The 26,238-nt window shown below is 46.2% G+C and overlaps 1 protein-coding gene across 2 annotated transcripts in view; it reads right to left on the bottom strand.

Annotated features, from left to right (window-relative positions):
* Nucleotides 1-17,386: 17,386 nt before the first annotated feature.
* Nucleotides 17,387-26,238, bottom strand: part of ANKRD46 (ankyrin repeat domain 46) — a 47,221-nt gene continuing 38,369 nt past the window's right edge. The window contains exon 7 of one of the 2 annotated variants that reach the window (XM_072852112.1): nt 17,387-17,411. In XM_072852112.1, coding sequence (XP_072708213.1) covers nt 17,402-17,411 — 10 coding nt within the window. In that variant the 3' untranslated portion in view covers nt 17,387-17,401. Of the gene's footprint in view, nt 17,412-20,568; nt 20,633-26,238 lie in introns of those variants that run through there. The other variant, XM_072852111.1, reaches the window with a different exon arrangement.

The raw sequence follows: 26,238 nt of genomic DNA, 5'->3' as shown, positions 1-26,238 counted from the left end.
AACCATGAGTAAGAAAATTAAACTTCCTCTTATTAGGTTTCATTTCACTGTAGATGAATCTGTATTTCTACTGGAAAACATTTAGGGTTTAATGACTCGAAAATAACAGAAAACTATGGAGTACCACTTTCGCCATTTGCAGATGAGAGTAAATGACATTATATAAATGAGAAATCTAAATGACCAGCGTTAGATATTTAGCCCAAACGAACAGAAGCACAGAATCAAAGAGTGGTTGAGGTTGGAAGCGACCTCTGGATGTCATCTGGTCCAACCCCCAAGCAGGGCTCAAGCATGCTCAAGCAGGGCCACTTAGAGCTGGCTGCCCAGGACCGTATCCAGATGGCTTTTGAATGTCTCCAAGGATGGAGACTCCACAACCTCCCTAGGCAACCTGTGCCAGTGCTTGGTCACCCTCCCAGTGAAAAAGTGTTTTCTTATGTTAATACTCATATGTTAAGTCTCAATTTTCATGCGATGCATGCACAAATCATTTTGGAAACTAAAAAAATCAGGTTTTGCTCTCCCTCTTTCAAAACTGAGTAAGCAAAATGGACACTTTCTACAAAAGACAAGTAAATAGAAGCAAGTTAAAACTTATTTCCCATTTAAATGCTTCTTCAAAACATTTTCAGCGAAACCTAATTAGAAGGGTAATTTCCTAGAAGCTTTCAGAAAATTTGCCCATTCCTTTCACATACGTTTTTGCAATATCACTGCACTTCACCTTATGCATGGAGCATCTCCCTGAAGAAATCTGGAAGGCCTTGTCTTTAATATGCTTCTCGCAGCTTGCTGATGCTACAACGCCAGCAGGAAAACCAGCCACTGTATGTTAGCTAGGCTACGAAGCAGCTGGGGAAAGGCAGTGCTTCATTTAATACTCAAGACATATATATATATAAAATTCTGCAGATACTCTATGCATATACATATATTTAAAATGCTGAGTATTTAAATCAGTACATATGTAACATATTTATATATAAATGCATTTTTGTGTATGTGTGTGTGCATATATATACACACACACAACCATATGCATTTAAGCTTATTTTATTTCTCCTTCATCCTCTTCCTTCTACACTAGTCTCCTTAGATTGTAAGCTTGCTGGATCAGATGCTGTGCCTGTGCTGGTGCATCTTGTCTTAAGGGGGAAATGAGTGTATTCCTGTAATAGAAATACTAATTTATAACCCAAAATCTGTGTTCAAAGAACACTAAGGCTGCAAAGTCAAGCAGCCGAAGGTAGGAAAGACTAGGATTACGGAGTCTTGTGCCACTTTAATTCAGTCTCCTTTGCATACTGCTAATCACCTGATCATATATTCTGCTTTTTCCTTTTTCATTGCTTCATTCAGTGTATGAAATGTTGAGCAACGAGGCAAGATTGGTTTTCCCCTGACTGTTTCACATGTGAATTTACATCCTAGTTACTGTATGCTGCTCAAACCCCGCTACTGAGAAGAAATTGTTGTTTCCTCATTTCTTTATTATCATTGGTGCTCATCTCTATCACCTTGGAGTGCCTCATGAGTTTCTGTTCACAACATCCTCTCTTCAGTGGGAGCGATGTCCATTGCTGATGGCAAACTAAGCTAGATTAAGGTAAAGTAGATCTGATTTGGTAAAACTGAGATAGATTAAGGTGAAAAATTAAAAAACTTGGGGGACACAGTTTGAGATATCCCTAATTTTTCACAGTATCCATCACTAAATAATACTTATAATTTCAAAGCTCAGCTCCCGAAGACTTCAGTCTGGTGCTCAGCCCTTCTGAAAATGAGCCCAAGGAGCATCAAGACAACCTTAAACCCCAGATCACAGGCCCAAGCTGCTGAGCCATGGGAATGCAGGTGTGTGCCTGCGTAGTTTGGTTCAAGACACCCAACAAGTAGAAGAGGACTCTCCGAGCTCTCTCCATCCTGTGGTGTGGGTCCCCATATGTCCCATGGTGAGAAACCTTGATTCTGTGCTGCTCCAGGTCAGCACACATCATGGGATCCACAAATGGAGTTTTGGAATAAATTAAATATGAAAATGAATAATGCACCTTGTGCAGCACTCCTGGAGAAACCTAGTTTGAGATCACATTTAATTTCATGCTCCTCTTAAATATTACATTGTCATTGCACTATAGAATGCTAAAGCAGAAACACCAGGCTACATCCTGGGAGTTTTGGCAGCCAGGCAGGGAGAATCAGAGCCACCGGCCCTTGGGAAGGTAGCAGGAGCACTGTGAGCTGTGGAACAGGTGATCTGTCTGGATATTTCATGAAAGTCATCCCCCTTGACACCATTCCTGGTGTTCAGGTCGGACTTATCATCATTAAGTTTCAAAGTCAGTCTTGGGTGTATTTCTGTGGGGCTGCCATTTCCTGTAAAGATTGTCTGGCTTTTCACAGCCTCTGACATACTCACATCTGTTTGCACTCACTTTGGGCTTGGAAACATTTCTTGAGAGAAGGAGCAAGTCGGGTGAATTTTTCTAAAAGAAGAGGTGGATTTCTTGAGCGCAATTTGTTAGCATTGCAGAAAAAGTGTGGTTTGTAAGAAATTTGTCTCCTTGCAAGCTTTTGGGCTGATTTGTTTTTTTTCACAGGCTCTTTGGCTCTGCTCTCTGCGAGCTGTTCCTGGCTCAGCTGGCACAGCCAGCCTTTGTGCGTGACTGCGAGAGCCTCTGCATTTCTTGTGACCTTTGAATTCATGCCCACGCACAGAGCAGTCCCCAAGCTGCTGCGTGCTGCCTCAGCTCCAGCCTTTAAGGACTACCTGAGGTGCAGCAACAGCTGAAGAAAATCACCGAGGCTGGTTTTGGAAACTGCCCACAACCACCCCATAAGTTTTTTCTCCTTGTAATTCATAGAAGAGACGTGAGCTGTGTCTGGATGGTGCCCCATGCCTGCACCTTTCTGGTACCCTTCAGTCCCATATGACAGTGCATGCAAAGAGAGGGAGATGTAGGCTTCAGTGCCACAGGGCTTGTTCTCCTCTCGCCTCTTCTGGATCACCTGTGGGCCGTGGAGCTGGCATCACAGCCAAATGCTCACCAGGTGATGGGGAAGGCAGAAGTCTGAAAGCGCAGAAGATTGCCAGGGAAAGAGCGTGCAGGGTGACAGTGTGTGTGGTCGGAGATGTGAGGGACGGAGAGGCTCGGGTTGGAGATGAGGGAGGATGGAGTCCTTGGTGTGGGGCAGGCTGTGAAGGACGTGAAGGGGGAGTCCACTGTAGGAAAGTGGCAACTGAGGGTTTCAGGAGGCGTCAGAGGGGAAGCCAGTACGACAGGCCTGGCTGCAGGAGCAACAATGTATACAGCCTTCTTCCCTTATGTAGCTTAATGCTTAAGACTGGAGAACAAGACTACGAGGACATTCAAAGGCTTTTCAGGGACACACGAAAACCCCAGGCACATTTCAGAGGGGCTCTGACAAGCGCATGCACGGTGAGAGTCCAGGTCCCACGCACCTGGAGGGGCTGAGCAGCTGGGCCACCGTGTGGCGTGTGGTGCACGGGGCTGGGGTGCAAGGGGGAGGTCAGTATATCCCCTCTTGTCCTGCCTGAAAATTCATACCAGGAATTAAGATGCAGTGCTTGTGGCAGTCAGGGGCTCAGCTTGATGATCCCAGGAGCACCTTCTAGCCCTTTCTCTTTAGCTCGGGCATATGTATCGCTGCCCAACACCTCATCTGGGTGCATTAGGTTCATACAGCAAACATAGCAGCCCCGCTGAGCCCAGAAGCAGGACTGACCTCTACCTATGCCCTTTCTGTGTCTTTTGCTAAAGCAGAGGTGTGTTGGAGGAAGGTACACAGTTTTCCCGTGTACGTAGAATGGAATAGAATAGAATAGGACAGAATAGAATAGAATAGAATAGAATAGACCAGACTATTTCAGTTGGAAGGGCATCTAGTCCAACTGCCTGACCACTTCAGGGCTGACCAAAAGTTAAAGCATGTTGTTAAGGGCATTGTCCAAATGACTGACTGACAGGCTTGAGGCATCAACCACCTCTCTAGGAAGCCTGTTCCAGTCTTTGACCATCCTCTTGGTAAAGAAATGCTTCCTAATGTCCAGTCTGAACCTCCCCTGGCGCAGCTTGGAACCATTCCCACACGTTCTGTCACTGGATACCAGGGAGAAGAGCTCAGCACCTCCCTCTCTGCTTCCCCTCCCTGGGAAGCTGTAGAGAGCAATGAGGTTGCCCCTCAGCCTCCTTTTCTTTAAACTAGACAAGCCCAAAGTCCTTAGCCGCTCCTCGTAGGACATTCCTTCCAGCCCTTTCACCAGCTTTGTTGCCCTCCTCTGGACATGTTCAAGGGCCTTCGCGTCCTTCTTAAATTGTGGGGCCCAGAACTGCACACAGGGCTCAAGGTGAGGCCACACCAATGCTAAAATACAGTGGGTCTTCACCTTTCTGATGCCTGTACGCTGGATCTCATGACCAGGGTCTGCACTAGGGCTAGTTCTCCTACTAACCATCAACAAAACTCCTGTTGGTTTTAAGAAGAGCAGGAATGGACCGAGGAATCTGTGAAATTTTAATTTGGGGTAAGAGGGACTTATGTAATTTACCCCCAATTAGAAATAATTAAACTAAACCTGAAAATTAAAATATATTCAAGAAAACAATAGGAGGGAAGCAGCTGACTTTTTTCTACACTTGCACAGAGGCAGGGCACTTCATTTCATTTTTCCGTGGGTCAGAGAAAATAACCCCTCATACTAGAGTTATCTGACTCCACAGCCACTGCAGTAAATCATTGCACTTTTTTTTTCTACTATGTCTGATAAGGAACTGGAAATCTGTTACTTGGGCTTCAGAAACAAGGCAGAAGCATGACATTTAGGCCCCTGCTTCTCCAGTTTGTGTGCATTATATCAGTGGTGCGGACCACTGTGAATTAATTGCTGTTGCCTTTTATGTACTTTAGCTGGCTACAGCTGCTCAAGACACTTTTAAATATCCCAACAACTCCAGTATTGTTTGCTGACACTTTCTAAATGCTCTGCTCGGTATTTGGTTGTCTTGATAGCATCGAATGCCCTGTTTCACCTGGAGACAGCCAGAGGCTTTGGTTAAGGGCCTGTACAGGTGTTACGGAAATAATCCAGGGCAATTCTAGTACCATATAAGAGCCATACTGTTTATTTTTCTGTACACACGGGCTACTTATCACAACCACCTGGAAAATTCCACACATGCAGTTGCCCCAGAATGGGGCTTTGTGACAGTGCAAGAAAAATGTTTTTTTCATCTGATTCACTGACAGTAAGTCTCCAACAGGTAAAAGCATGTTTGGTTTAGAGTAGGAAGGCAGACAGATGAGAGCGAGCTTTAAATTAAAACAGAAGCTTTGTTGGCATAAGAGATTAACCCAAATTTCTGCTGTTGGTGGCCAGAAGCCTTCTCCCTTGCCATGACGCCAGCTCTCACCATCAACTTATGCTTGTCTGGAGTTATGGTGTGTGTAGGTTACAGCTGCATGCGTTTGTGCCAGGGCTGTGTGCCAGCACAACTCGGTATACTGACAGCTTACATGGAAACACCCTCTCATGGGTGCAAAGCACTTGCTTTCTCCACTGCTTATTCCTCGGCTCAGCCAAGGCGGTGGCACTGCTTCAGTGGAGACCCACAGGTCTCGGGGCACAGGTGGGCTGGGGAAGAGGAGGGTGTTGGTGCGGCTGGGAAGGGAAGGCCAGTGCATGCCCAGCGAGTGCCCTGGGCAGGGCGTACCTGTGGACAGCCACAGCACCCAAAGGGCCCAAGGGTGTGCCAGGGTCTGCCCTCTCCAACTCTTTCACAATAACGAACTGGAACCCAAGGCAATAAATGAGGCTGAGACTGGGGCGAAATGGCCTGTTCTGTGCCTGAAGCATCGTGTGGGGCCACTGTCTCAGAAGCAGCGTAAGCAAGAAATCATGAGCCAGGAAAGCAAGAGCTCTTCCCTGTGCCTTGCTTTCTTCTGAGGTACGGGCAATGTGCTCTTCACCCCTCCTACATCACCTCTTGGTTCTGCTGAGAGGTGCTTTGGGATGGCTGAAAGGGCATTGCAAAACCTGTCCTGCCCTTCATCTACTCGCTTTGATAGAGCAGTGCAGTACTCTGTGCCCATCCTTTCCCTTCCTCCTCCACCTCAGCCTCCAGCCTTTTCTTGTGCAAACATGTGTAGGGTTGGAAACAACCATAATCTGAGTGACAGGAGCCGTATGGCCATTCCTGGGTGACCTGGAGCATGTATGCCACAGCAGCCGATGCTAATAAGGAACGGGGAAGCTGTGGCCATTGTAGTTGTCCTTGTAATTCTGCAAACGCTGTATGCATGAGGATTTCCTCTCCCGGCTGTATCCCTGGTCTGCTGCACAACCACAGTGTTAAAGAACTGAACTCTTTAAGGGCACAGCCCACCACCACTCAGAGACAGTTCAGCTAGATAGATGTCCAGGCTGAAAATCGGTATACCAGGGAATGCAATGCAACACATTAATGCAATGAAATCACAGGTGTCTCTGGAAGTTATCCTGAAACCATTTGGATGTCATAAGAGGGTGACTGTCCTGCAGATGTTCCAAGCCCTCCTGTAGTGGCCGGTGTGCTCATAGGAAAGTTTCCTGCACCAGCACCCAGATTTGACTTTTGCTCTACGGTGTAAACCTCTTCACTCTGGCTGGGCTCTGCTGCCTCCTTTAAGGTATTCTCCATTTTTAGAACTGGTTTAGCAGTCTCCTCCCCATGACCTATCACATCACTATTATCTTCCTTATTAATCATATCTGACATTCAATTGGCATGTTTTGGCAGCCTTATCAGTGAGATTTGTGTTCTCATTTGACCTCAGCCTGTTGGGGATGGAGGACAGGGAGTCCTTGAACAAGCCTCAGCCCTAATGATAAATACTGAACAGAAGAGACACCTTTCTTTGTGACCTCTTGCCGTGTTCTGTAAGAAATGAAGGGGGAGCCTCTAATTAGGCTGAGTGCCTGTGCCAAATGCCACAAGACCCCTTGCCTTCACTGGGTTCAGCAGGCACTGCCAGAACACACACAGTACTACACTGCGTAGGACTTAATCGTCTGTTTTAATGCAAGGAATCACCTGCCTGTTCTTTCCCAGCTCTCTCTCAATCCTGCTGGTAGGGTAAAGAAATGTACGCCCAGTCAGCGCCTGCCATCACTTTATGAACTCCAGAGCATGAACTCCTCTGAAGCTGCCCTGCCGTTGCTCCTGTCCAGTCTCACCAGTAAACATGCAAGAGTGGTCTGCTACCTTAGGTTTCTAAAGGGATTCACAACAACACTGGAAATTTTTTTTGTTTCAAAAAATGGCAAAATCTGAAAGACCTAAAGATTAATGGAGGCTAATCCACTACAAGACTAAGAGACTGCCCATCCTCATATTGACACCTCCTAGACTGTGAATTCCTCAGGGCAGAGAATCCCTCCCTTCTGTGCTTTGTAAAGCAAGGCAGGCTTTTGTGGTGCTAGATACCTGCTGAGGGAAAGCAGGACACCTGGTCTCAAAGCATTTAGCCAGGTAAGGCTTCTGCATAGCTTCCACCAATGCTTTTCAATTCCAGAAAAAATACTGAGCAAGGCCTTTAGGATTTAGCCTGTGAATTGAGATTCTCATAGCACATGTGGATCCTGAGATGATTTGAACTAGAATTTTACCAGGGAGGTCTCTCCTCCTGCTTGTGTTCCTGGTGGGGCAATAGTCTTAATGTCTGTAGCTCTCATATGGTTGCAACTTGCTGCACGGGAAGCAATTATGGATGAGGCCTGAGCTGCCCGGCCTCATGGCTGCCTTCGTGGGTGTCATTAAGCATCTGTGGACAATTGGATGGATGGAATGTGCTAACGAACATATTCCCCCGCATCAGGCTTGTTCTGCCGCTTACATCAGCCACATGCTGGAGCCAGGGCAAATCAGGTGAGTCAGATAAAGGTCCCAAGTGTGGGATTGTCTCCAAGCAGCAAACGCTGAGGTGCATCTGTACCTCACCCCTGCACAGAAGAACTTGAGAGGGCTGGAATACAAGCAGTTTTCCTATAGCCGTCCTGTGCGAGGCTACCTTGCAGGGGAAGCTCCTGGAAAGCTGAACCTATGTCTCCTTACATTTTCCTAAATCACCATGAGACACTAGAGAAGATGCAAGACCAGGCAACATTGTCCAGGTGCCCTGGAAGGGGGAAGCCAGCTGAACTAGCTGTGATGTGGTGTAGCCTACAAGCCTAGCCCATGCCCCTCTTTTCTCAAGCCCATTGGCAATTTGCCAGGCTGTCGGTGAGGGCTGTACAAATCTCACACGGGGTGTCTGTACCAAGCACGTTAACCCTTACCTACTGCTAGGCTGTCCTGGAAGAGGTTCCCATTAATTTTTTTTTCCCCTCCCTCTGATGACACATTTTATAAACCACAAAGCTGCTTTGATCTGGACAACGTCAAGAGTCACGCTGTGCTGTGGGTTTTGCCTTTAAAACTCTTGGCAATTATACACACTGGCAGCTATGCCTCCCCTGGGGGCCACTGCTCAGAGGTCCTCCAAATGGGCCGGGTGCTTTCGTACAGCTCTGGACCTTTTTTCTTCCCATGACCTTCATCCACAGAGGTTTTGCCTGTCCTTGAGTCTTGGCTGCCTTGGACAGCTGCAGCTGGTAGCATACTTGAGTCTAAACCTTCCCTGTATACAGGAACTTGACCTGATGTGAGCCTCGCACTGCTGACTCCTTCCTCACGTTGCTCCTCTGCAGGCAGGCCAGCAACAGAGCTTTTGCAACGTGGTGCTCCTGTTTCATGACCCACATGGATCAGACACAATTGGACAGACCGATCCATGATTCATTGAAAAGTTGCCTCTGACTTAAGGTTCAGGGCAGGAGAAAGGCTAGTTTCATCTTGTGTGTGATGATACAGCATGGTGCTACCATGTGTGTCAGAGAAGTAATACTTGGAGGTCTGCTTATTTAAATGGAGAATTTGGCTTCAGCCAACCTGGGTTTAGTCACGTTGCTGACTGAAGGGCTGCTGCGTTGAGTTTTGATTTCAGTTTTTAGAGCAGATGGTGTATGGGAGGTTATGTGCTAGCTTCCTGCCTGTTTCTGCCTGCAGCTGGATGTGATCCTGGAATATCCTTTTGGTGATAACCATGAGGCACCAGCAGAGCCAAACCATTCTGCCTGGCAGCCTGTCTGGGAAGGTTGTCCCTGCTGTCCAGCAAGGACTTTGGAAGCGGCTGTTTAAAGACAGCCGAAATAATCTGTTCCAGGCTGCCCATGGGACAGCACTGCAGGAGCCAAAATGGGTTTCAGGCATAGAAAACGCAGCTTTTCATGGCTTTGTTCTTGACCTCACTGGAAAGGCAGGAAAGTTTTGAGCTGCCACCAGCTGCCGACTGCTCTGCAGGAATGTAATTGGTGGTGTCCATCCATTCCCCCATGGGCAGTCATCCATGCAAAGGCCGCCACTAGCCACCTCCACAACCAGGCTACGTGACGGCAGACCCGGGACTCCTGATGGCAGGAGGCTGTCTGAGCACCACAGGGTGTGGTGTGCCTCACCACTGCTTTTAGGGGCACGCCAGGGCCCTCTGTGCCTATTAGAGGTCTCCGAGCCAGGGAGCAGCTTCCTGCCTGGGCTGGTGGCCAAGAAACTTGCCTGACCCCTTACGTTTATCATAGGCCATCAAGTGTCAATCAAAGGACACTACTGACAAGGACTTCAGCTCACGCTCTGAGAGCATGCAGTTGCTTCATGCACTGCTAATCCTGCAGGACTTTCCACCTGTGCCTCTCCACTCTTCACCTGCTCTTTCCGCAGCACTGCCTAGAGGCACAGTGAGCAAGTTTTCTTTCTTTCTCTCTCCCATCCATTGAGTGCCTGCTCACACTCCCAGACACACCTCCTCTTCTCTTTTTTCGGATTTCTAAAGGGTTCCAGTTTCTCCAAGCTCAGTTGCTTTCCCATCTCCTCCTCCCCTGCCTTTCTGGGCCGTGCCCAGCAACAAGTGTGAGCTATGCAAAATGCTTGTCTTCCATCAGGTGTAACAGATATTACCGTCATTTCTGCCCAACACCACTGCCAGTAATAAGAATGTAAATAATGCATGAGCTGATGCTAGATGAGGATCAAATATGCACAGCTGTGAGTTATTACGTGGTACTGTGCTTTAAGGTTGGTGAAAAAAGCCACTTTAGAGCTACTTGGGATTTTTGTATTCTCTTCCCAGGAACTTTCATCTGAATGTGCTCACAAGATAACATCTTAATTAGTCACAGCCCTTCATTTCAGTTCCTGCTTTGCTTGGCTTTGCTGGTTAAACAGCTGAGGTCTCCCTGGACCAGGGTCATAGCAAAGCCAGTGGGAGGTGGGTGATAATGGCTGTGGAGATTTTTCACAGCAGGAGGGCAAGCAGAAAGGTTTCGGGTAAAAGGGGAGGATTGTTCCCATCTCTCTGTCTCTCGCCTCACTCAGAAGTGCCCTGAATAATACAGCCTAAACCATCCCCATCTTGAGGCCTGTGGATACCTCCCTCCTTTGACTGCAGCATGGAGAAAGTGCAGCAGCGCAGGACGTTAGCACTGGGGAAACGAAGCAGCCATTTACCTCTCCAGAACATTTTGACTGTGCCGTATTTTCCAGTTTTCATATTATGTGACATGATGGGCAAATCAGGCACAACACAAAGCAAATCATCTCCGAAGCTATCAAAATTGTCATTTTGGGACACTTTTGTGTTCAGCTATTACCAGTACGCTTTTCTAAATCTTTTCCTGTCTTTGTTGATGCGGTGCTTGCTCACTGAGACACATCACAAGGCTTGCGAAGCTCCTTTCTCCTGTGCTGAAGGCACCCCTGCCTCTTGCTGCTGCGTGCTGATCTGGTTCTAGCACACTTGACACACCCAAGTCAAACGCTTTTTCTGCTGCTTCTGAGCTTGTGCCTCATGAACCAACTTATGCATGTGAGTGTTCTTTTCACAGCCTGGGGATCCAGGCAGTGTGGGAAGGCAGCGTGGCCAAAAACCAATGAGCTCAGGTCAGGAAGGCTTTGCTTTGCAAATTATCTCACCAGGGATGACTCAACCCCAAGGCAGGCATGTGCTTAAATGGAGGGGCACTGTCCTGAAATTTCCACCCTTCCCAGGTTGGAAACTGCAAGCAGCCAGAGTGAATGTCAGAGGATCAAAGACAGTGGAGATGCCAAGTTCCCAGGCTGTTTTAAGATTATAAAGGATGTTTTAAGGTTATAAATAAGGTATTTTGGGAACAGAGGAGGCTGAAAGGCCCGTCATTCTTCTGGGTGGTCCCTGTTCTCCTCAGAATTGGGATGGCGTATGGGGGACGAAGCAGGGGTCCTTGCCTCAGGACACTGCTTCTGGCTGGGAGCAGAGGGGGAGGTTGGGGCTGCCCATCAGGGAGGGAACCAGGCCTTGAACCATGGGGCAAAGCTTGGGCACAGCACTTGTCTTGCTCAGGCCCATCGCAGTCTGCCGGGCTCTCGGTGAAGGCATCGTGCGTGATGATGTGGGGAAAGTCTATTGTAATGCACAAAATTAAGCTGAGGTGGTTCAGCATTTACTTTAGCTTTTTGGGGTATGTCACCTGGCAGTTTCTAACAATTTTTCATCTCATCTTCTTGTACATGGAATACGATATCTGTCCCCCACTACGTCATTACTTTGTTCCTACTGGTAGCTCCACGATGTTGTTCTCTCAGGAGCTGTAACTAAATGCAGCATTTTCTTTTAAGTTAATTTTAGTTAACCTTCCTTTAGGTGGACTGAGTCATTGGTACTCACGCTATGCTGTTCTTCACTGGAGTATTGAGTGCAGAGGCACTGGCTCCGGACCCAGAAAGGACAGTCTCCACGATGGAGGGCAGAGGGGGAGCAGCCCAGCAGTGCTTCTCTCCCCAAACACGGACACCGTCTTCTGCCAGTGTGAGGACAGGGGTGGGCAGAAGGGACCTGTGTGTCTCTCATGATGACTCTGCAAAGGAATGTGTATTTTCTTTAGCTTTGCAAGGGGGAGAGGCTTCTGTCCTGGCCATCCGCATCCAGGCTGCCTCTCATCACTTTGGAGGGCACTGCCTGGGGAAAAAAATCAAAATCAAGACCAATAAAAGAAAAACAGTTGGAAAGACTATGACTTGTCAGTGCTCAAAGCCCAGGCAGGAGCAGAGCACGCCAGCAAGCAGAGCTCTGACAGTCACTCGGGGAGGTAAAGTGAGAAGCCCCGCAGCTTGGGGAGCCTGGAAGTGCCCCCGTGGCTCGGAGCCAGGCACACGACAGCAGGAGAGAGATTTCGGAAAAACATGAGAACTACAGGGAGTGCTGCTGGCCGTTCGTTTGGCTGATTTTCCTCTGTGCCCCTTAGGGGACACCCTGTTATGCCATCTCAGCTGCAAGAGGCATTACCTGGATCCTATTTATCTGTGGTCATTAAAAATCCCTTTTTAACTTTGCTGAGAAAACAATGGTCTCTCCAGTGCCCTGCAGTTATGTTTCATTTAGTGGGACACTTCTTTTGGCCGATGGATTGTCAAAGGTGTTTAAAATCATTAAACATCCAGCACTCCCACAGCTTTCCTGGGTGATGCGCACCAGATTATTGCATTGTGAATATTTGGAAATCCTGGCTGGGATCCTTCCTAGGTTTCCTCTGCTCCGCGGTGCTGCCGTAAGCATTCCCAGCCGCACCCGTGGATGCAGTCACATCCCTCTCCCATTCGCTGACATATGGAATGAATAGCTAACAGCTTTATTGACATTTCTATACAGGGTGCAACTGTCATAACAAAAAGATACCCTGGCATCCAATTTAGCTGCAAATTTACCTCTGTTATACAGACCCTAGACCTGCAATTATGAAATGTACTGCCATAACAAATACCAAATTTTTCCAGTATGGATACTAAGAACCTCATGTATTCCCACACGCTTCTCTGTCATCCTTTTCGGATCTTTCTTTTCTGTTATAGCACATTTTGAATCTAAAGCGATACAGCCAATCAGTAGTAAAGCACTTGGATGGCTTCTACATTGATGCTCAGGAAAACAGTGTCAAAATTGGGGAATAAAGGAGGGGAGCAGAAAGAGAGGAGGCTTTTAATTTCATTTAATGATGTCTACTAATACTTGCGATGTCAGAAGATGAAGCAACATCTTCTACATCTGGAGGAGAAAAGGAAATAGTTGTAGTTCCATTTTCAAATCCTAAAGTTTATGAAGTGACAAATGGTGTTTATCCTATCTGGAAAAAATGTTAGTCTTAATTGTAATACTGTCACTGCTGCCAGCTCTCACAGCTTCAGTGCGTGGCTCATGACAAATGGTGTCTTTTCAAGCCCTGTTTTGATTATATAGGAATCTCAACAATGCTTTTTTTTAAGCTTGAAAGTATATCCCAGATCAAAAACTGAAGGTTGAAAAAGTGGAAGACAGAGAACTCACTATATATTTGCTTTAAAAAAAATCTCATTGTTTTTAAGGAAGTGTAATAATTTCTTGTTATTTTTTAGTTTTCCAAGTTAGTAATACTGCACTCAGGAACAGTAAGGCACAATATATGCATGTACACAGACATACGTGTCACTTCATTTGTTGCTGCAGTGTCTCTCCACAGAGAATATCCTTTGGTTTTGCATTTATTGTATTTATACATGCAAGCCTTGTATTTATATGTACCTATCGGACCCTTAAATGTACAGAAGATGCAGGAATATGTAATCATACTTCTGTTTGTTCACCTGGTTACATTTCCTGGACTAGTCTGGGAAGATGCATGCCATAATACCCCAAAGAGTATGCATACCATAAGATCATGAGGAGAAACTTTCTGGGAGACATCTAATAATGTGGTTAAAAAAGCCAAAAAGAACCTGAAAAAAACAGTTCTCATATCTCATCAGACATTAGATGTTCACATCAAGATACAGAGAAACTAGAAACGAAGAAAGCTTCCGGGAGATACTTTTCTGCTGTTGAAGACTGGTGGGAACATGCAGGTAAATCCAATGCTTAGATGTAGGCAGTTGGTGCATATATTTTACCGTATATATTTTCACTGGACATCAGAGAGCATTAAAAAGGGCAACTGCCCATCGCCCTAGTTTCCTGGAAGTGCTGGGTACTCATTCACAAGCAGAGCAGCAATGCTTCTTAGGTGCTGAGCCACCAAAGCCCTGACTGTCGCTGTGCATTACCTCTCAGAAACAAGGGGACGATGCATGAGCAGGAGAGGACCTTTCCGTCCCCTGGACAGCTACAGCCAGCGTTGCCCTGTCACAGTTGGCTTGAGGGAACTGTTGTAGGATGCAGGAATGTCTGACTGTGGGGTTTTGACTTGAAATAGACCTCGGTCCAGTCTGAAAAAACATTTTCGTGCTTAGCCACAGAACGAAGTTTTCAAGATGATGGTTTCACCCACTGGAATTAGAATATTTCTTGTAAACATTAGAATAACTTTGTTCCTTTGAACGCAGAGGAGCCTCGCCACAGGGGAACACAGGGTTTATGGTCGTGCTGGTGCTCTTCCTGTGACAAACAGAAAGAGCAGCAAAAGCAACAAACTCGAGAAAATCAAACCAGGCTGAGAGGAGGTGAGCTATGGGAGCAGCCAGGCTGCGGGACAGAGGACAGACTGTTTCTGTCACCTAAGCCCCTGCTAGCTGCTCCTTCAGAGGAGGGACAGGTATCTGCAGGCGCTGAGGTTTGCCCGCGGACACCTCTGTGGGAGTATAACCTGTGGGATGCTTTTGACAGGTTGGCTGGTTTTGCAGCTGGTTTTTGCCCTTTGTTTTCTCCCTGCCAGGCTGGGAGCCCGTTCTGCCAGTGTGCTGAGAGCCCTCAGCTCTTTCTGCCACTGCCTGTAGCTGGGGGTGTCCTGTCATTTATGGGAGGTACAGTGGGGCATCCTTGGACCCCCTGAGATAAACAGCTCTCTTACTGTGTCTCCAAGCTGAGGCTTTGGAAGGTTTGGAAGGTCACTGCTGAGATGGTGCTCCTTTCCATCTATAAAGAGCTTTGAGATCCTTGCTTGGACCATGCTGTGGAAGCATGAGACCTTGTAGATGACAGTGCCCTGAATGGAAAATTGAGCAGGAGCCTGGCCAGAGGAAGCTTTCAGGGTCACTGTGAAGGCGTCCCTCAAACACGCTGCCCGGCACTCAGCGGCAGGCAGCACGTGAGCGAGCACTCAGCTGCTCAGCCCCATGCACTGGCAGACTGCTAGGGCAGGTATTCATTTGGGCTGTCCCTCACCTTCTGGGGTCAAAAGGAGCCAACTTATCAAGTTGACAGATGATTTAAACTGCCTGGTCTCACGCAGCTCATTCTGACAGAAGGACGTTCGGGAGCAGTCTCACCAGCAGCTCAGCACGTTGAAGGGACAGCCTTCTCCACCAGAGATGAGAGGGGAAACTGTTGCTTGGTTTGAGGGTGGCAGGCATACCACGTGCCTTTCTAGAAACAACCATGGGATATGTAGAGGATGAGGCAGCTAGTTCTCTTCTGGGATTTCAAGCAAAGGCTTGGTGGTGGCTGTATTTACCAGGCAGCTGTTTACTATGAACTAGATGACACCAGTTTTACAAAGACCATATAGCTGCTGTCAAAGTGCGAGGGTGCTGGGCCACTGCTGTTGTGTGGGATTCAGACCAACACCCTTCATGTCATTGCCAGTCCCTCAATCTGCACAAAAAAATACCAAAAACTCCATGCATCCGCCTGGCAAGCCAGCTAGCTCTTGACAGTCCTCTTTCCTGCCTGCGCTGGCAAGTGTGGGAGGTGTAGAAGGGCGAATGGCACCACTGGTCAGACGGGGCGTGAAAGGAAGACTGTGCAAAGCAGCAACGTGAGGGCAAGGCATGGCCCTACTGCCAGAGGCACTGTGCTCCAGCCTCTGCCCAAGAAGAGTAGCTCCTTTTCTCTGCACATTCAGGATATCACGGTGGAAGAAGCTGAGGCCATGGCCCCATAATGTCTCTGGGTACAGATTTGTCCCTGCTCAGCCCTGGGCTTTTGTTCTGGGGTGATGCCTTCCCACATATATGGATCTGCAGCAGGTGAAAAACAGGCAGGTCTAAGGACAGACTACGTGTAAGAGCTTGGGCTGTACCTCATGTTTCCAGCAGAGCCCATCCGTATCTAGAGCAATTCATAGAAATCAGTAGCTTCCCTTCGGATTTACACCATTACAGGAAAGCAGAAGCTCCTGAGAGTTCACGTTCCCAGAAGAGCTATGTACTTTAGTACAAAGCACACCCACCCTTTTCTGTGGCCTGTTTCTTTAGGATGACTCAAGCAGATTTCTGCATGCAGTTGCCTTCGATCACTCCAGTGAGTCTGCTGCGATTCAGCCTTTCTCATTGTGAACTCCCTCAGAGCATTCAGTCAATCCCAGCTTACCAAGGTCAGAAACTAATGAAAATAACATGCTACAGTTTCCAGAGATGCTTGATATGCTTGATGCTCAGCCACCTTTCTCTGCTGAATTGTCATGCAGCTTCTCTGCAGGAACATGATTAACTCTAACACTCGGTGGGACAGCAGGCACGGGGATGTTTGCCACCATCTCCAGTGAATAGTTCACATTCCAACCAAGTGTTTTTTACCATGTGTTATGAAGAAAATATGACATGCTACACACACATAGAAATAGTTGGGAATATTATTTTACTGGGCCAGATGGTATAGGGCTGTCACTGTTGGCCCTGAGAGTCATGGCTTTCCGCTAAAAAGAGGATGTCCTGTCTGAAACAGGAAGATGCAAAATTAGGAAAGGTAAAAGGTTCAGCATCTCCAAAGATGCTCAGTATTTGGAGCAGATGTGGATGAAACTACTCTGCTTAGACCTGGAAAGTTGAGAGAGGGTCACATCTAGGAGCTCAAGTACAAGCTTGAGTGGAGAAATAGATATGAAGGGGATCCTGAGAAGAACAGCTGATAGGGAGAACCAGGGAAATGTGTCTACAAATCAGCCTGGCTTTTTGCAGTGAACAGCATAAATAGATACTTGAACAGGGCCACAAGCTGTTTTAAATGGGAAGAGAGGAAGGAAAAGAAAAAAACCAGGTTTTGTTGATTAGAAAGTTCCACTGATTTAGCAAAGGGCTGAAGAAAGTATGGGATGAGGAAAGACTTGTTTTGGGGAAGGTTGCCAACTGAGCTGTGATGTTATTGTAAAAAAACTATTTTGGGGCTTGCGCAAGTATTGGGAGGCAGTTTTTAAAAATTCCAGGGAAAAGGGAAACCAAAGCAGCAAGGTCTAGTGAAATCTCTTTTCTGTCTGCTTTTCTGAGCAATAACAACTCAAGTTACAAATGAAGATTATTTGTGTTCAAGATTCAACATACTACCTTTTAATTTCCAGTGAAGGAATTTCCAGTGCACATCTGTGAACCATCTAAGAAGTCCTACAGCAAAAACAGGAAAGATGAATGATGACATTAACCAGTAAAACAAAACAAGACAAAAAAATCCAAAGACAACCAAAAAAATCCTGTTTGGAAGGAAACCCAAAACAAAGGTTCCCCCCTCCTTTTTTTAATAATACTATAAAGAGCATAAAGGGCATGCATATGATTTCTTTTCCTTTGGGACATAACTGCAAACCACACAATGGCAAAAGACACTCAAAACAAGTTGGCCAGAAGACAGAAGCAAATGCCTGGCTCTAATGGAAATGCCTCAGCCCTGTTGCTGATTCCAGGACCTCTGCTTCTTCTGAAGTAAAAGCTCTAGCACTACTGCACACCCATGGACTGGATCAGGTCTTGGCTCAAGAGTGACAGAGCAAAAACTTGACTTCCTGCAGAACAGAGGACGTTGCTTCTGTCCTCTGGAGGAGGACCTGCAGAGCCTCCTGGGCACAGGGTGTGTTGAGATCACAGGAACAATCCTGGTCCTTGTGACAAGAAGTTCCTCTGGGGGACTACCTACACCATTAACAAAGCCGTTGGCTTCCTGGAAACAATTGCTTTTCTTTTTAGCAAGTTATTCCCTCACTGTCAGGTGACCAGATTTCACACCCATCTCTACTCTTTGAAAGATAAGTTCACAAAAAACTCTTGATCACGCCCCAGCCATCTCCTCTCTAATGTGAACTTTCCTGACTTTCCAGTCTTTCCTCATAAGGAAGCTGATCCCCTTGGCCCTTTTGGTTGCCCTTCTCTAACCCGCTGTGTCCTTCTTCAGATGCAGAGACCAGAACCACACACACTACCCCAGATGGGGTACCAAGCTGGAGCAGCAAAATGGTGCCCTCTGTCTTCTCCTCAGCAGCCTCCCTGAGGACAGTCACCGTTTTCCTGGCTTTCTGGCTGCCACGGCACACTGAGCTGAGCTTTTCAGGGAACCGTCAATGGTGACTCCAAGAGCTTTTTCTTGAGTGGTGGCTGCCAGTTGTGAGTTCAGCACCATGTAAACATGGTTTAGATTATTCTATTCCAGACATCATCTTACCTTTGTGTATGCTGAAGCTCATGTGCCACCTTTCTGCCTGCTCCCTCGGTTTTGTTAAGTCCTCCTGGAGTTCTTCACCAACAACTCAGCATTTCACCAGACAAATGAGCTTGCTATTGACTGCAAACCTGGGAATCCCACGACACGCACCCTTCTCCAGGCCGCTGGTAAAGATGTTGAGTAATACCAGACCCAGAATTGATTCCTAGGGGCTCTGTCTCTGCTTTTTCTCCATCCTGAAAAGTCACTGTTGAGACCTAACCTTTCCTTTCCACTTTCAAATCACAAAAGGACCTTTTCTCCAGTTCATGGTGACTTTGTATCTTCATAGCCTTTGTTGAGAAACTGCCAAAAGCTTTCTGAAAATCCAAATACATTATGTCCAGTTTATCTACGTACTTGTTACCACCCCCATGGACTTCCAGCAGACCGGTGAGGCAGGATTGTCCCTTACAGAAATCGTGTTGACTGCTTCCTTCGACTTCAGGGATCCCTCTGTGTACAGTGGTCTTATGGCTCTGCTGTTGTAGGAGGGGTGGAAGTCAGACTCGCTGGTCTGTTGTTCCCCAAGACCCCTCTAACTGGGAGCTGCACTGGCAACTCCGCCCTCCTCCAGCACAGAGGCCATTTGTAATGACAGTTTACACACCTTGGCCAGCAGTTCTGCAGCTTCACATGTGAACTATCGTGTAAAAGGTGCCTGGTCCTGCTGGTTTACTGACCTCCAGCTTATCTATTTGGTCTGATATGCCCAGTGAATTCGATTCAGACTGGTCTAGCTCTTCTGATGAATTGCTATCAAGAATATGTTGGGTTTGGGGCTCTCCCTTATGCCTTCAGCAGGAAACACTGGTACATAAAACTCACTGAGCATTTCTGCTGTTTCCTTGCCTTCCCCGAGTGCCCTTTTACATATTTGTCATCAAACTAGTTGGCTTCCTGCCTTTGCTATATAAAGAACTATTTACTATCAGTCTTTGCAAGGCTCAACTCACATTCTTTTTTAGCCCTTTTAATTTCTGGTATATGGTTGACTTGCCATACTTTATGGGCTTTCCTGTTCTCCTAATTTGGGTAAGCTTCCCATTTTTTAAACATTAACTTATTGCCTATGATAGCATCCTTAATGTTCCTACTGAGCCATGAAGTGGCCTTTTTCCACTACATTGTTTTCTTTTCAAATTGTGGCACAACTTTTATGTGGGATTTTAATATAGTATTTTTTAACAGCTTCTAGGCTGTCTGTTCCCTTCTTGCTTTTTGGACTGCTCCTTTTAAGTTTTTCTTTTTTCTTTCTTTCTTTCTTTCTTTTTTTTTTTTTAAAATCTCATTTTGATACACCTCTCTTGAAACTTAATATCCATGCACTGAATATGCTTAGGTTGTTCTCTCCCATTGCAACACTGACCTAACTGTACTGTGGTTATTATCACAGAACTGCTCTCCCATTAACACCTCCTGAAGTAGGTTCTGTGCGCCACACCACGCCAAATCCAGAATAGCATCTTGTTGTGGGTTCTATGGCTAGTTTTTCTGGGAAACAATCATTTATTGTGACTCTGCATCTCATGTTGATGAGTCATTAGTCCAAATGTGGGCAACTGAAAGTCCCTCCTCCTACGACCTGTCCTAAACGTACAGCTTCTTTCATCTCACTTAGCAGTTCACAGAATCACAGGGTAGTTGAGGTTGGAAGGCACCTCTGGAGACCCCCTCATCATCCCAGCCCTGCTTAAAGGAGGGTCAGCCACAGCAGGTAGCTCAGGGCCGTGTTCAGTTGGGATTTGAGGATCTCCAAGGATGGAGGCTTCACAACCTCTCTGGAAAACTGTTCCAGTGTTGGACCACCTGCACAGTAAGACATTTTTTTCTTACATTTAAATGGAATTTTTTGTATTTCAGTTTGTGCCCGTTGTCTCTCGTGCTTTCACTAAATATCACTGAGAAGAGTCCGGCTCCGTCTTCTTTTCCTTGGCTTGCTCAGAAAGCATTCAGGTAAGAGATAGGGTTAGCAACATGCTAATTGCAGTGATGGAGTTCTCAGAGAGCTCAGCACAGCCTGGTCAGGTTTTTAATCCATGACAGTACTTTTCCTTGTAAGGATCCATGTAAGGATCTCCCTCTTTAGTACTCATGAGGCTGCATGTGGAGTACTGTGTCCAGTTTGGGGCTCCTAGTAAAAGAAAGACAAATTGGAGAGAGTCCAGTAGAGGGTCACCAAGATGGTCACGATGCTGCAGCACACTCTGCAGGAGGAAGGACTGAGAAAACTGGATTTGTGTAACCCTGGAGAAGAGAAGGCTGAGGGAGGGTCTTATTGCTGCCTACATCTACCTAACAGGGAGTTACAGCAAAGACTGAGTTACATGCTTCTTGGACATGCATAGCAAAAGGAGAATAGATGTGGTTACAAGTTGCAAGGGAAATTCCAGCTGGACATACGGAAAAACTTTTCACTGGAGTATTTAACCAGTGGAACAGGTTGCCCAGAAAGGTGGTGGGATCTCCGTACTTGGAGATACTCAAAACCTGACTGAACTCGGCCCTGAGAAAACATGAAGTAACTTTGAAATTAGAGCAGTAGTTCTTCCTCCACCCTTAGCTTTTGGCATACCTTTCCCTGAAAGCTCACCTATCACTTAGGCAAGGTAGTTGCCTTCTCTGGGCACAAGCATTTGCGAATGCCAGGCTTCATGACTGGTCAGTGCAGAGAGCACATTTAATGATGCAGCTCTCTGCTAATAGAACAAGTTTGGCATCTCGTAGTGCCTCACAGTGCCTGGAAACATAAAGCTGAGTGCCGTCCAGGGCAGTGAGAGCAAGTCCAAGATGAATAACTCTTCCACTGCAAGGCAAGATGGAAAAGACTCCAGAACAAACATGAAGACATTGCTCCTTTGCAGGCAAACTAATCCGTGCTTTTCCATCCTTTCATGTAATCCACCCACCACAGAAAGTTGCTAACTAGGACTTGGAAAGTAAAATGTGCATTAAATGAATGGGTTTGGCAGAGGGAACATCTGTTTGTGAGTAACTTCTTGTTCTCTACATATGATAATGGTTATGGATTTGTGTACAGAATACTGAACTTGTTTACAGCTCCTAGGAACTGTATGTTTTGAATCATTAATAAGGAGTGGTTTTAAATGCAGAATTTCTCATCAATATGAATGTTGCTGGTTTTCTCCTCCCTAAATACATGCCGTTCAGTTTGCAAATTAAATATCAGTGAGATTCACTTAATGTCGCTCTTTCAGCAGCCACAGAGATCAACATTTTTGTTATCACAGTCTGTTCTACTCAGTGTGTTGATATTCGTGACAGCTACCCAGCAAAAATAGAACCATTTTCACATGATCTCTAAAAGATATTCCAGGTTTAATCTGACATGATACCAAAGGAAGTAGGAAATATTTACTGGGAGGGGGTGGGTCTGCTTGTTTAAAACAAACCTGGGAAACAAAGAACCTAAAATGAAATAGTCCCTAGCTCAGAATATATGTATTTACACTTCTTCTCCTTACAGCAGGGTACTCCCTTCTAAGGGAGATGGGCTAACCAGAAGATGAATGAAGAGGACTCTGCATCTAATGCTCTGCCTTGAAGAGTTTTCCATGATCTAATTCTCACCTTACTCAGCTCAGATGCTTCCTTCTCTCCTTGCTTTTCACTGTGCTCTTTAGGCAGCCCATTCTACCATGGGGATATTGCCTTTTAAAGCAATAAAAATAACTTTTTAGTAGAAGTACGTATGTGTAAATCCCAGCTAATCACTACACTGACTTAAGCTCTGGCTAGTGTTAAATGCAGATTTGTCGAGCTGTGCATTTGCTGAACTCCCTACACACAGCACATGGCATTTGCTTATTTCTCCCTGTCATTTTCATGCAATATTGTCCCTGCCTTGATGCTTATTTTCTCTAGGTTGCAACCCGAGCCCCCCCAAACGCTGCCACTCCTGCGTGTGAGTGGGAGGTCTGCATTCCAGCTCCCCATCTGAAGCCCGTCAGAGCTGGGAGCGAGAACAGTCTGTGACATATTCCGGTAGGAATGCCTTTTTAAAAGAGGGTTTTGGGCAATGCTCCAGACACAGCAAGTGCGGGACGGAGATCTGATTTCACCTCTAATGCAAGAAGTATTCATGTGAAAGCTTCTCTTCCACAGAAGAGACTGCAACGACAGTTAAGTTGTAATTAGTTTTCTGGTGTTATCTGATTTCGATAAGCATACGCATGCACCACACCCACACATAACCACACTCACGCCCTCTCATAGCTAAACTAACCTGAAGGGAATCGGTAGTGTGCTTTTTCATGTGTCAGAAAAGATACTCAAAACAACTTGGGGATGGCTGGACAAGTTTATCAGACAAGACAAGACAAGACAAAAATATTAAAATCACAAGAAAATTCACGTGACTGTATTTTGGATTTCTTATTACTACTTTCTGCAGTGCAGAATCTGAGGGAGGAAGACTCTAGCTGTGATGTGCTGTGGTCTCTGAGGAAGTGAGCCCAGGACCGCTGCCCAGCCCGATGACCTCTCCAAGAAAACCTGTAAGCCAGCTTCCCGTGAGAGAACATTTTTCACAAAACAACTACCCCATCTCTACTCACCAGTTCTCGAGAAAGACCTTACCAAAAATAAGCCTAGGAAATAATATTCAACTCTACTAGCTACTAAAAATCAGCAGATCAGCAGAGACGTTTGCTTCACGTCATCCCGCAATGTTTCACGCATCCTTCACCTACTAATCCCTCTCAGTCCTCAGGTGCTCCCGACCTGTCGCTGTACCCCCAAGCATATCCCCTCTCCCCTTGCCACACCCTCTGTGGTCCATGGGTGTCATTGCCTTAGTCTATTAAACTTATTCCATTAAAAGTAAACTGATCTCAAAGCGATTGTTCCCAACCAGTACCGTGAAAATTGCAGCTTCTCTCTCAGACCTATAAAAAAAGCTTGGTTGCCCAAAGATTTATGTATAGTTTTTGAGTGCATAGGTTGGTCTCATGAAAAATTAGACCTACAATCCTTTCCTTGTCTATGTCCCTAGACCTTCAGAGCTATTACAACAATAAGCAACGTTAGGGGCTGGACATAGCCACTTCCCATCATTACAGAAAGGCTTAGGCTCCCTTCTGGAACCAAATCACTCCAACAACGAAGATTTCCCCTCATAACAAAGGCAGAGCGGCTCCTTTGCTATCTCTGGTGGTTTGCGTGAATGTAAAAGACATGCAGACACAGCAGAGAAAAAAAGATAGCAACTAAGTGCAGACAAACATGGAAGTCTTCACAGCAGGAAAAATCCCCCCACCTTAGCACAGACTTTTGGCTGAAAGATAATGTCTTTGTTCCCAGCTCCAAGACGCTGTCACTCCTATTTGATTTCTTCTGCTCTAAAAGAAACAGACTTCTGCACATGCTTTGTAAATGAAAGGGATTGCATTAAAAAACTGTTTATTGTTATTTTTTCTTCTTAACAGAAACTGCCTGCAGGGTCCCTCCTTTCAGCCAACAGCTTGTCAGAAAGCAGCAATAGTACGCTGAAGGAGTCTGATGGGTTACCTTCATCCTTATTAGCCATTATTGATCCAAAAGAAGGAGAAACAAGTTGTACTGGATGGATGCTGGAGTATCTGAGCAGAGGCTGTCTATGTTGGAACTGATCGGATATTTGAGCTTTGATGAGTTTGCAGATAAATGCTCCAAGACACTGTCAAAGGTTTCCCATATAGGATACAGCCTGTGGTGGTTATAAGCCTGAGAGGGCCTCTTAAAAAGATTAAATCCGCCTCCTCCTCTAGGGAGATTTGCACAGTAAGAAAAATTACAAACTTAAAGATAAAAACATTCGAACCCATCTTCCAAAAACAAGACCATATATCAAAATGTTATAATCCAGTCATGAATATTTTAAAAAGCTCAAGAAGATTTTCACCCAAAAGCTTGAGAAGAATAATCCATCCAGCTGGGCCTCAAATTGTTATATAGGTATATCTACTTACAGGTAAAAAATGTAAAAGAACATGACAGGGTTGTTTTGCAAATGAGAAATTCTGAAACTTCAAAAGTTAAGCACCTTTAATAAGACCGTCTCCTCCGATGCTGAACACTGGATAATCTAGAAATACAATTAAGAAACTCAAATATCTTAAAGTCTGCCTTGCTCCTCCCTGTATCACATTGATTTTTTCTGTGGTGAAGACCCCAGGGTTAGAGAGACATGAAACGAGGCCACAGGAGAGAATAACTGCGTATAAATAACATCAGCCCCTGATGGCAACTACCACAGCGGCATAGCTGTTTAAGTGTAAGGTGCCGTGGCAGTTGGGTGCCTGCCCCTGTCCCCTGGCTCTGAGCTGTAAGAAACTCTTGTTATTTAACTGTGGTTATGGGACTTCTTATGTTCGTTGCCACAGGCTTATCAGAAATACTGGTCTTATCACCATGAGAGGAAACTATTAAGTCTAATAGTTAAACAACTAACACCCCCCCTGCCAAATTGTGCATAACGTCTCACACCCAATGTCTTTCTAAACCTAAAGATTTATTAAAAGTGAAAGAAGAAATGAAAACATTGGGGTGGTGGAAAGCAAATGAAACCCCTTTGACTTAGTTACCCCTCTGAATGCGTCAGGCAGTACACGTTCTGTCGCCAGCCAAGGCAGGCAGATCTGGAGCAGGCTTCTTTTGCGACCGCGCGCTGTACGCTGAGAGTATAAACACGAGATAAGGACCGCTCCAAAAACCGACGGCTGCATCACTGAGTGCTGCCGGCATCTTTTGCTTTCAGCAAGCAGCGGAGAGCAGAGGGGCAAAGGATGGAGCCTGCTGGTAAGCAGGGCAGCGCAGCCAGAACGGGGCCGTGTTGAACTCGTGAAGACAAAAGGCTTTCCTGTACATTTTAAAAGCTTTTTAAAAGAGCATTTTAAAAGCTCCCTCTCATGGCCTGAGAGTTCACAGCCTTGGTAAACAGGCTTTGCTAAAGCTATTTAAAAACTTTCCTTGCCTGATTTGAGCACAGTGGCCCCGTTCAGGAAAGCGATGTTTTTCTCTGGAGTTACATCCTAGCTTTGGATGTGGTGAAGCTTTTTCTGAGAAAAACTTTGTTAGCAGTCTAGCAGGGACATCCTCCCCCTCCGCACCAAGAGAGGGTGCGGGGTGGGTGCCAGGGCCAGTGCAAAGGGCTGGGGCAGGAAGCAACCAGGGAGGGGAGTAGGATCCAAGGGTCAAAGCAAGGATCCAGGATCTGTGTTTGAGCAGAACCAGAATCAAGACGGCAAATATGTTGTAACAAAAGATTCCCAGGGCGGCTGTGGGAAGCCAAGTGTTCTTAGGTTCCTCGCGAACTCCCAAATGTGCCTGTGATGGCAAAAGGCAGCTTGAAGCCTCCTTGGGCCTCACCCAAGTGCCAGCCAGCGACAAGTCAGGATGGTCAATTTTTCACCATCAAATCCATTCAGCATAACCTTCCCGGTATTCACCAAGCAATTTGGGAACTGGATAAAAAGTCTCCATAACATTCAAGACAACATAGTGTAACACTGATAGCTAACACACAGCATGGCAGGATGGCTTTTGCTGTTCCATATGCTCTCCCCAAATGCCCTGTAATTACCAGCAGCATAAAAATAACTTCCTCCTGGTTCTCATTCTGGTATCACCAGTATCCACAGTATGCCTGTGCCTGCATCTGGTTGGCTGGGGTTAAGTATTACTCTGTTACAGTAGTGCCCAGGGGCCAGGAACCTGCTGTGGTAGGCACTGGTCACCCAG

This window comes from Ciconia boyciana, chromosome 2, assembly GCF_034638445.1.
Source record: "Ciconia boyciana chromosome 2, ASM3463844v1, whole genome shotgun sequence".
In the NCBI taxonomy this organism is placed as follows: Eukaryota; Metazoa; Chordata; class Aves; order Ciconiiformes; family Ciconiidae; genus Ciconia; species Ciconia boyciana.
The sequence above is the reverse complement of the archived record's forward strand: the minus strand, read 5'-3'. Positions and strand labels throughout refer to the sequence as shown.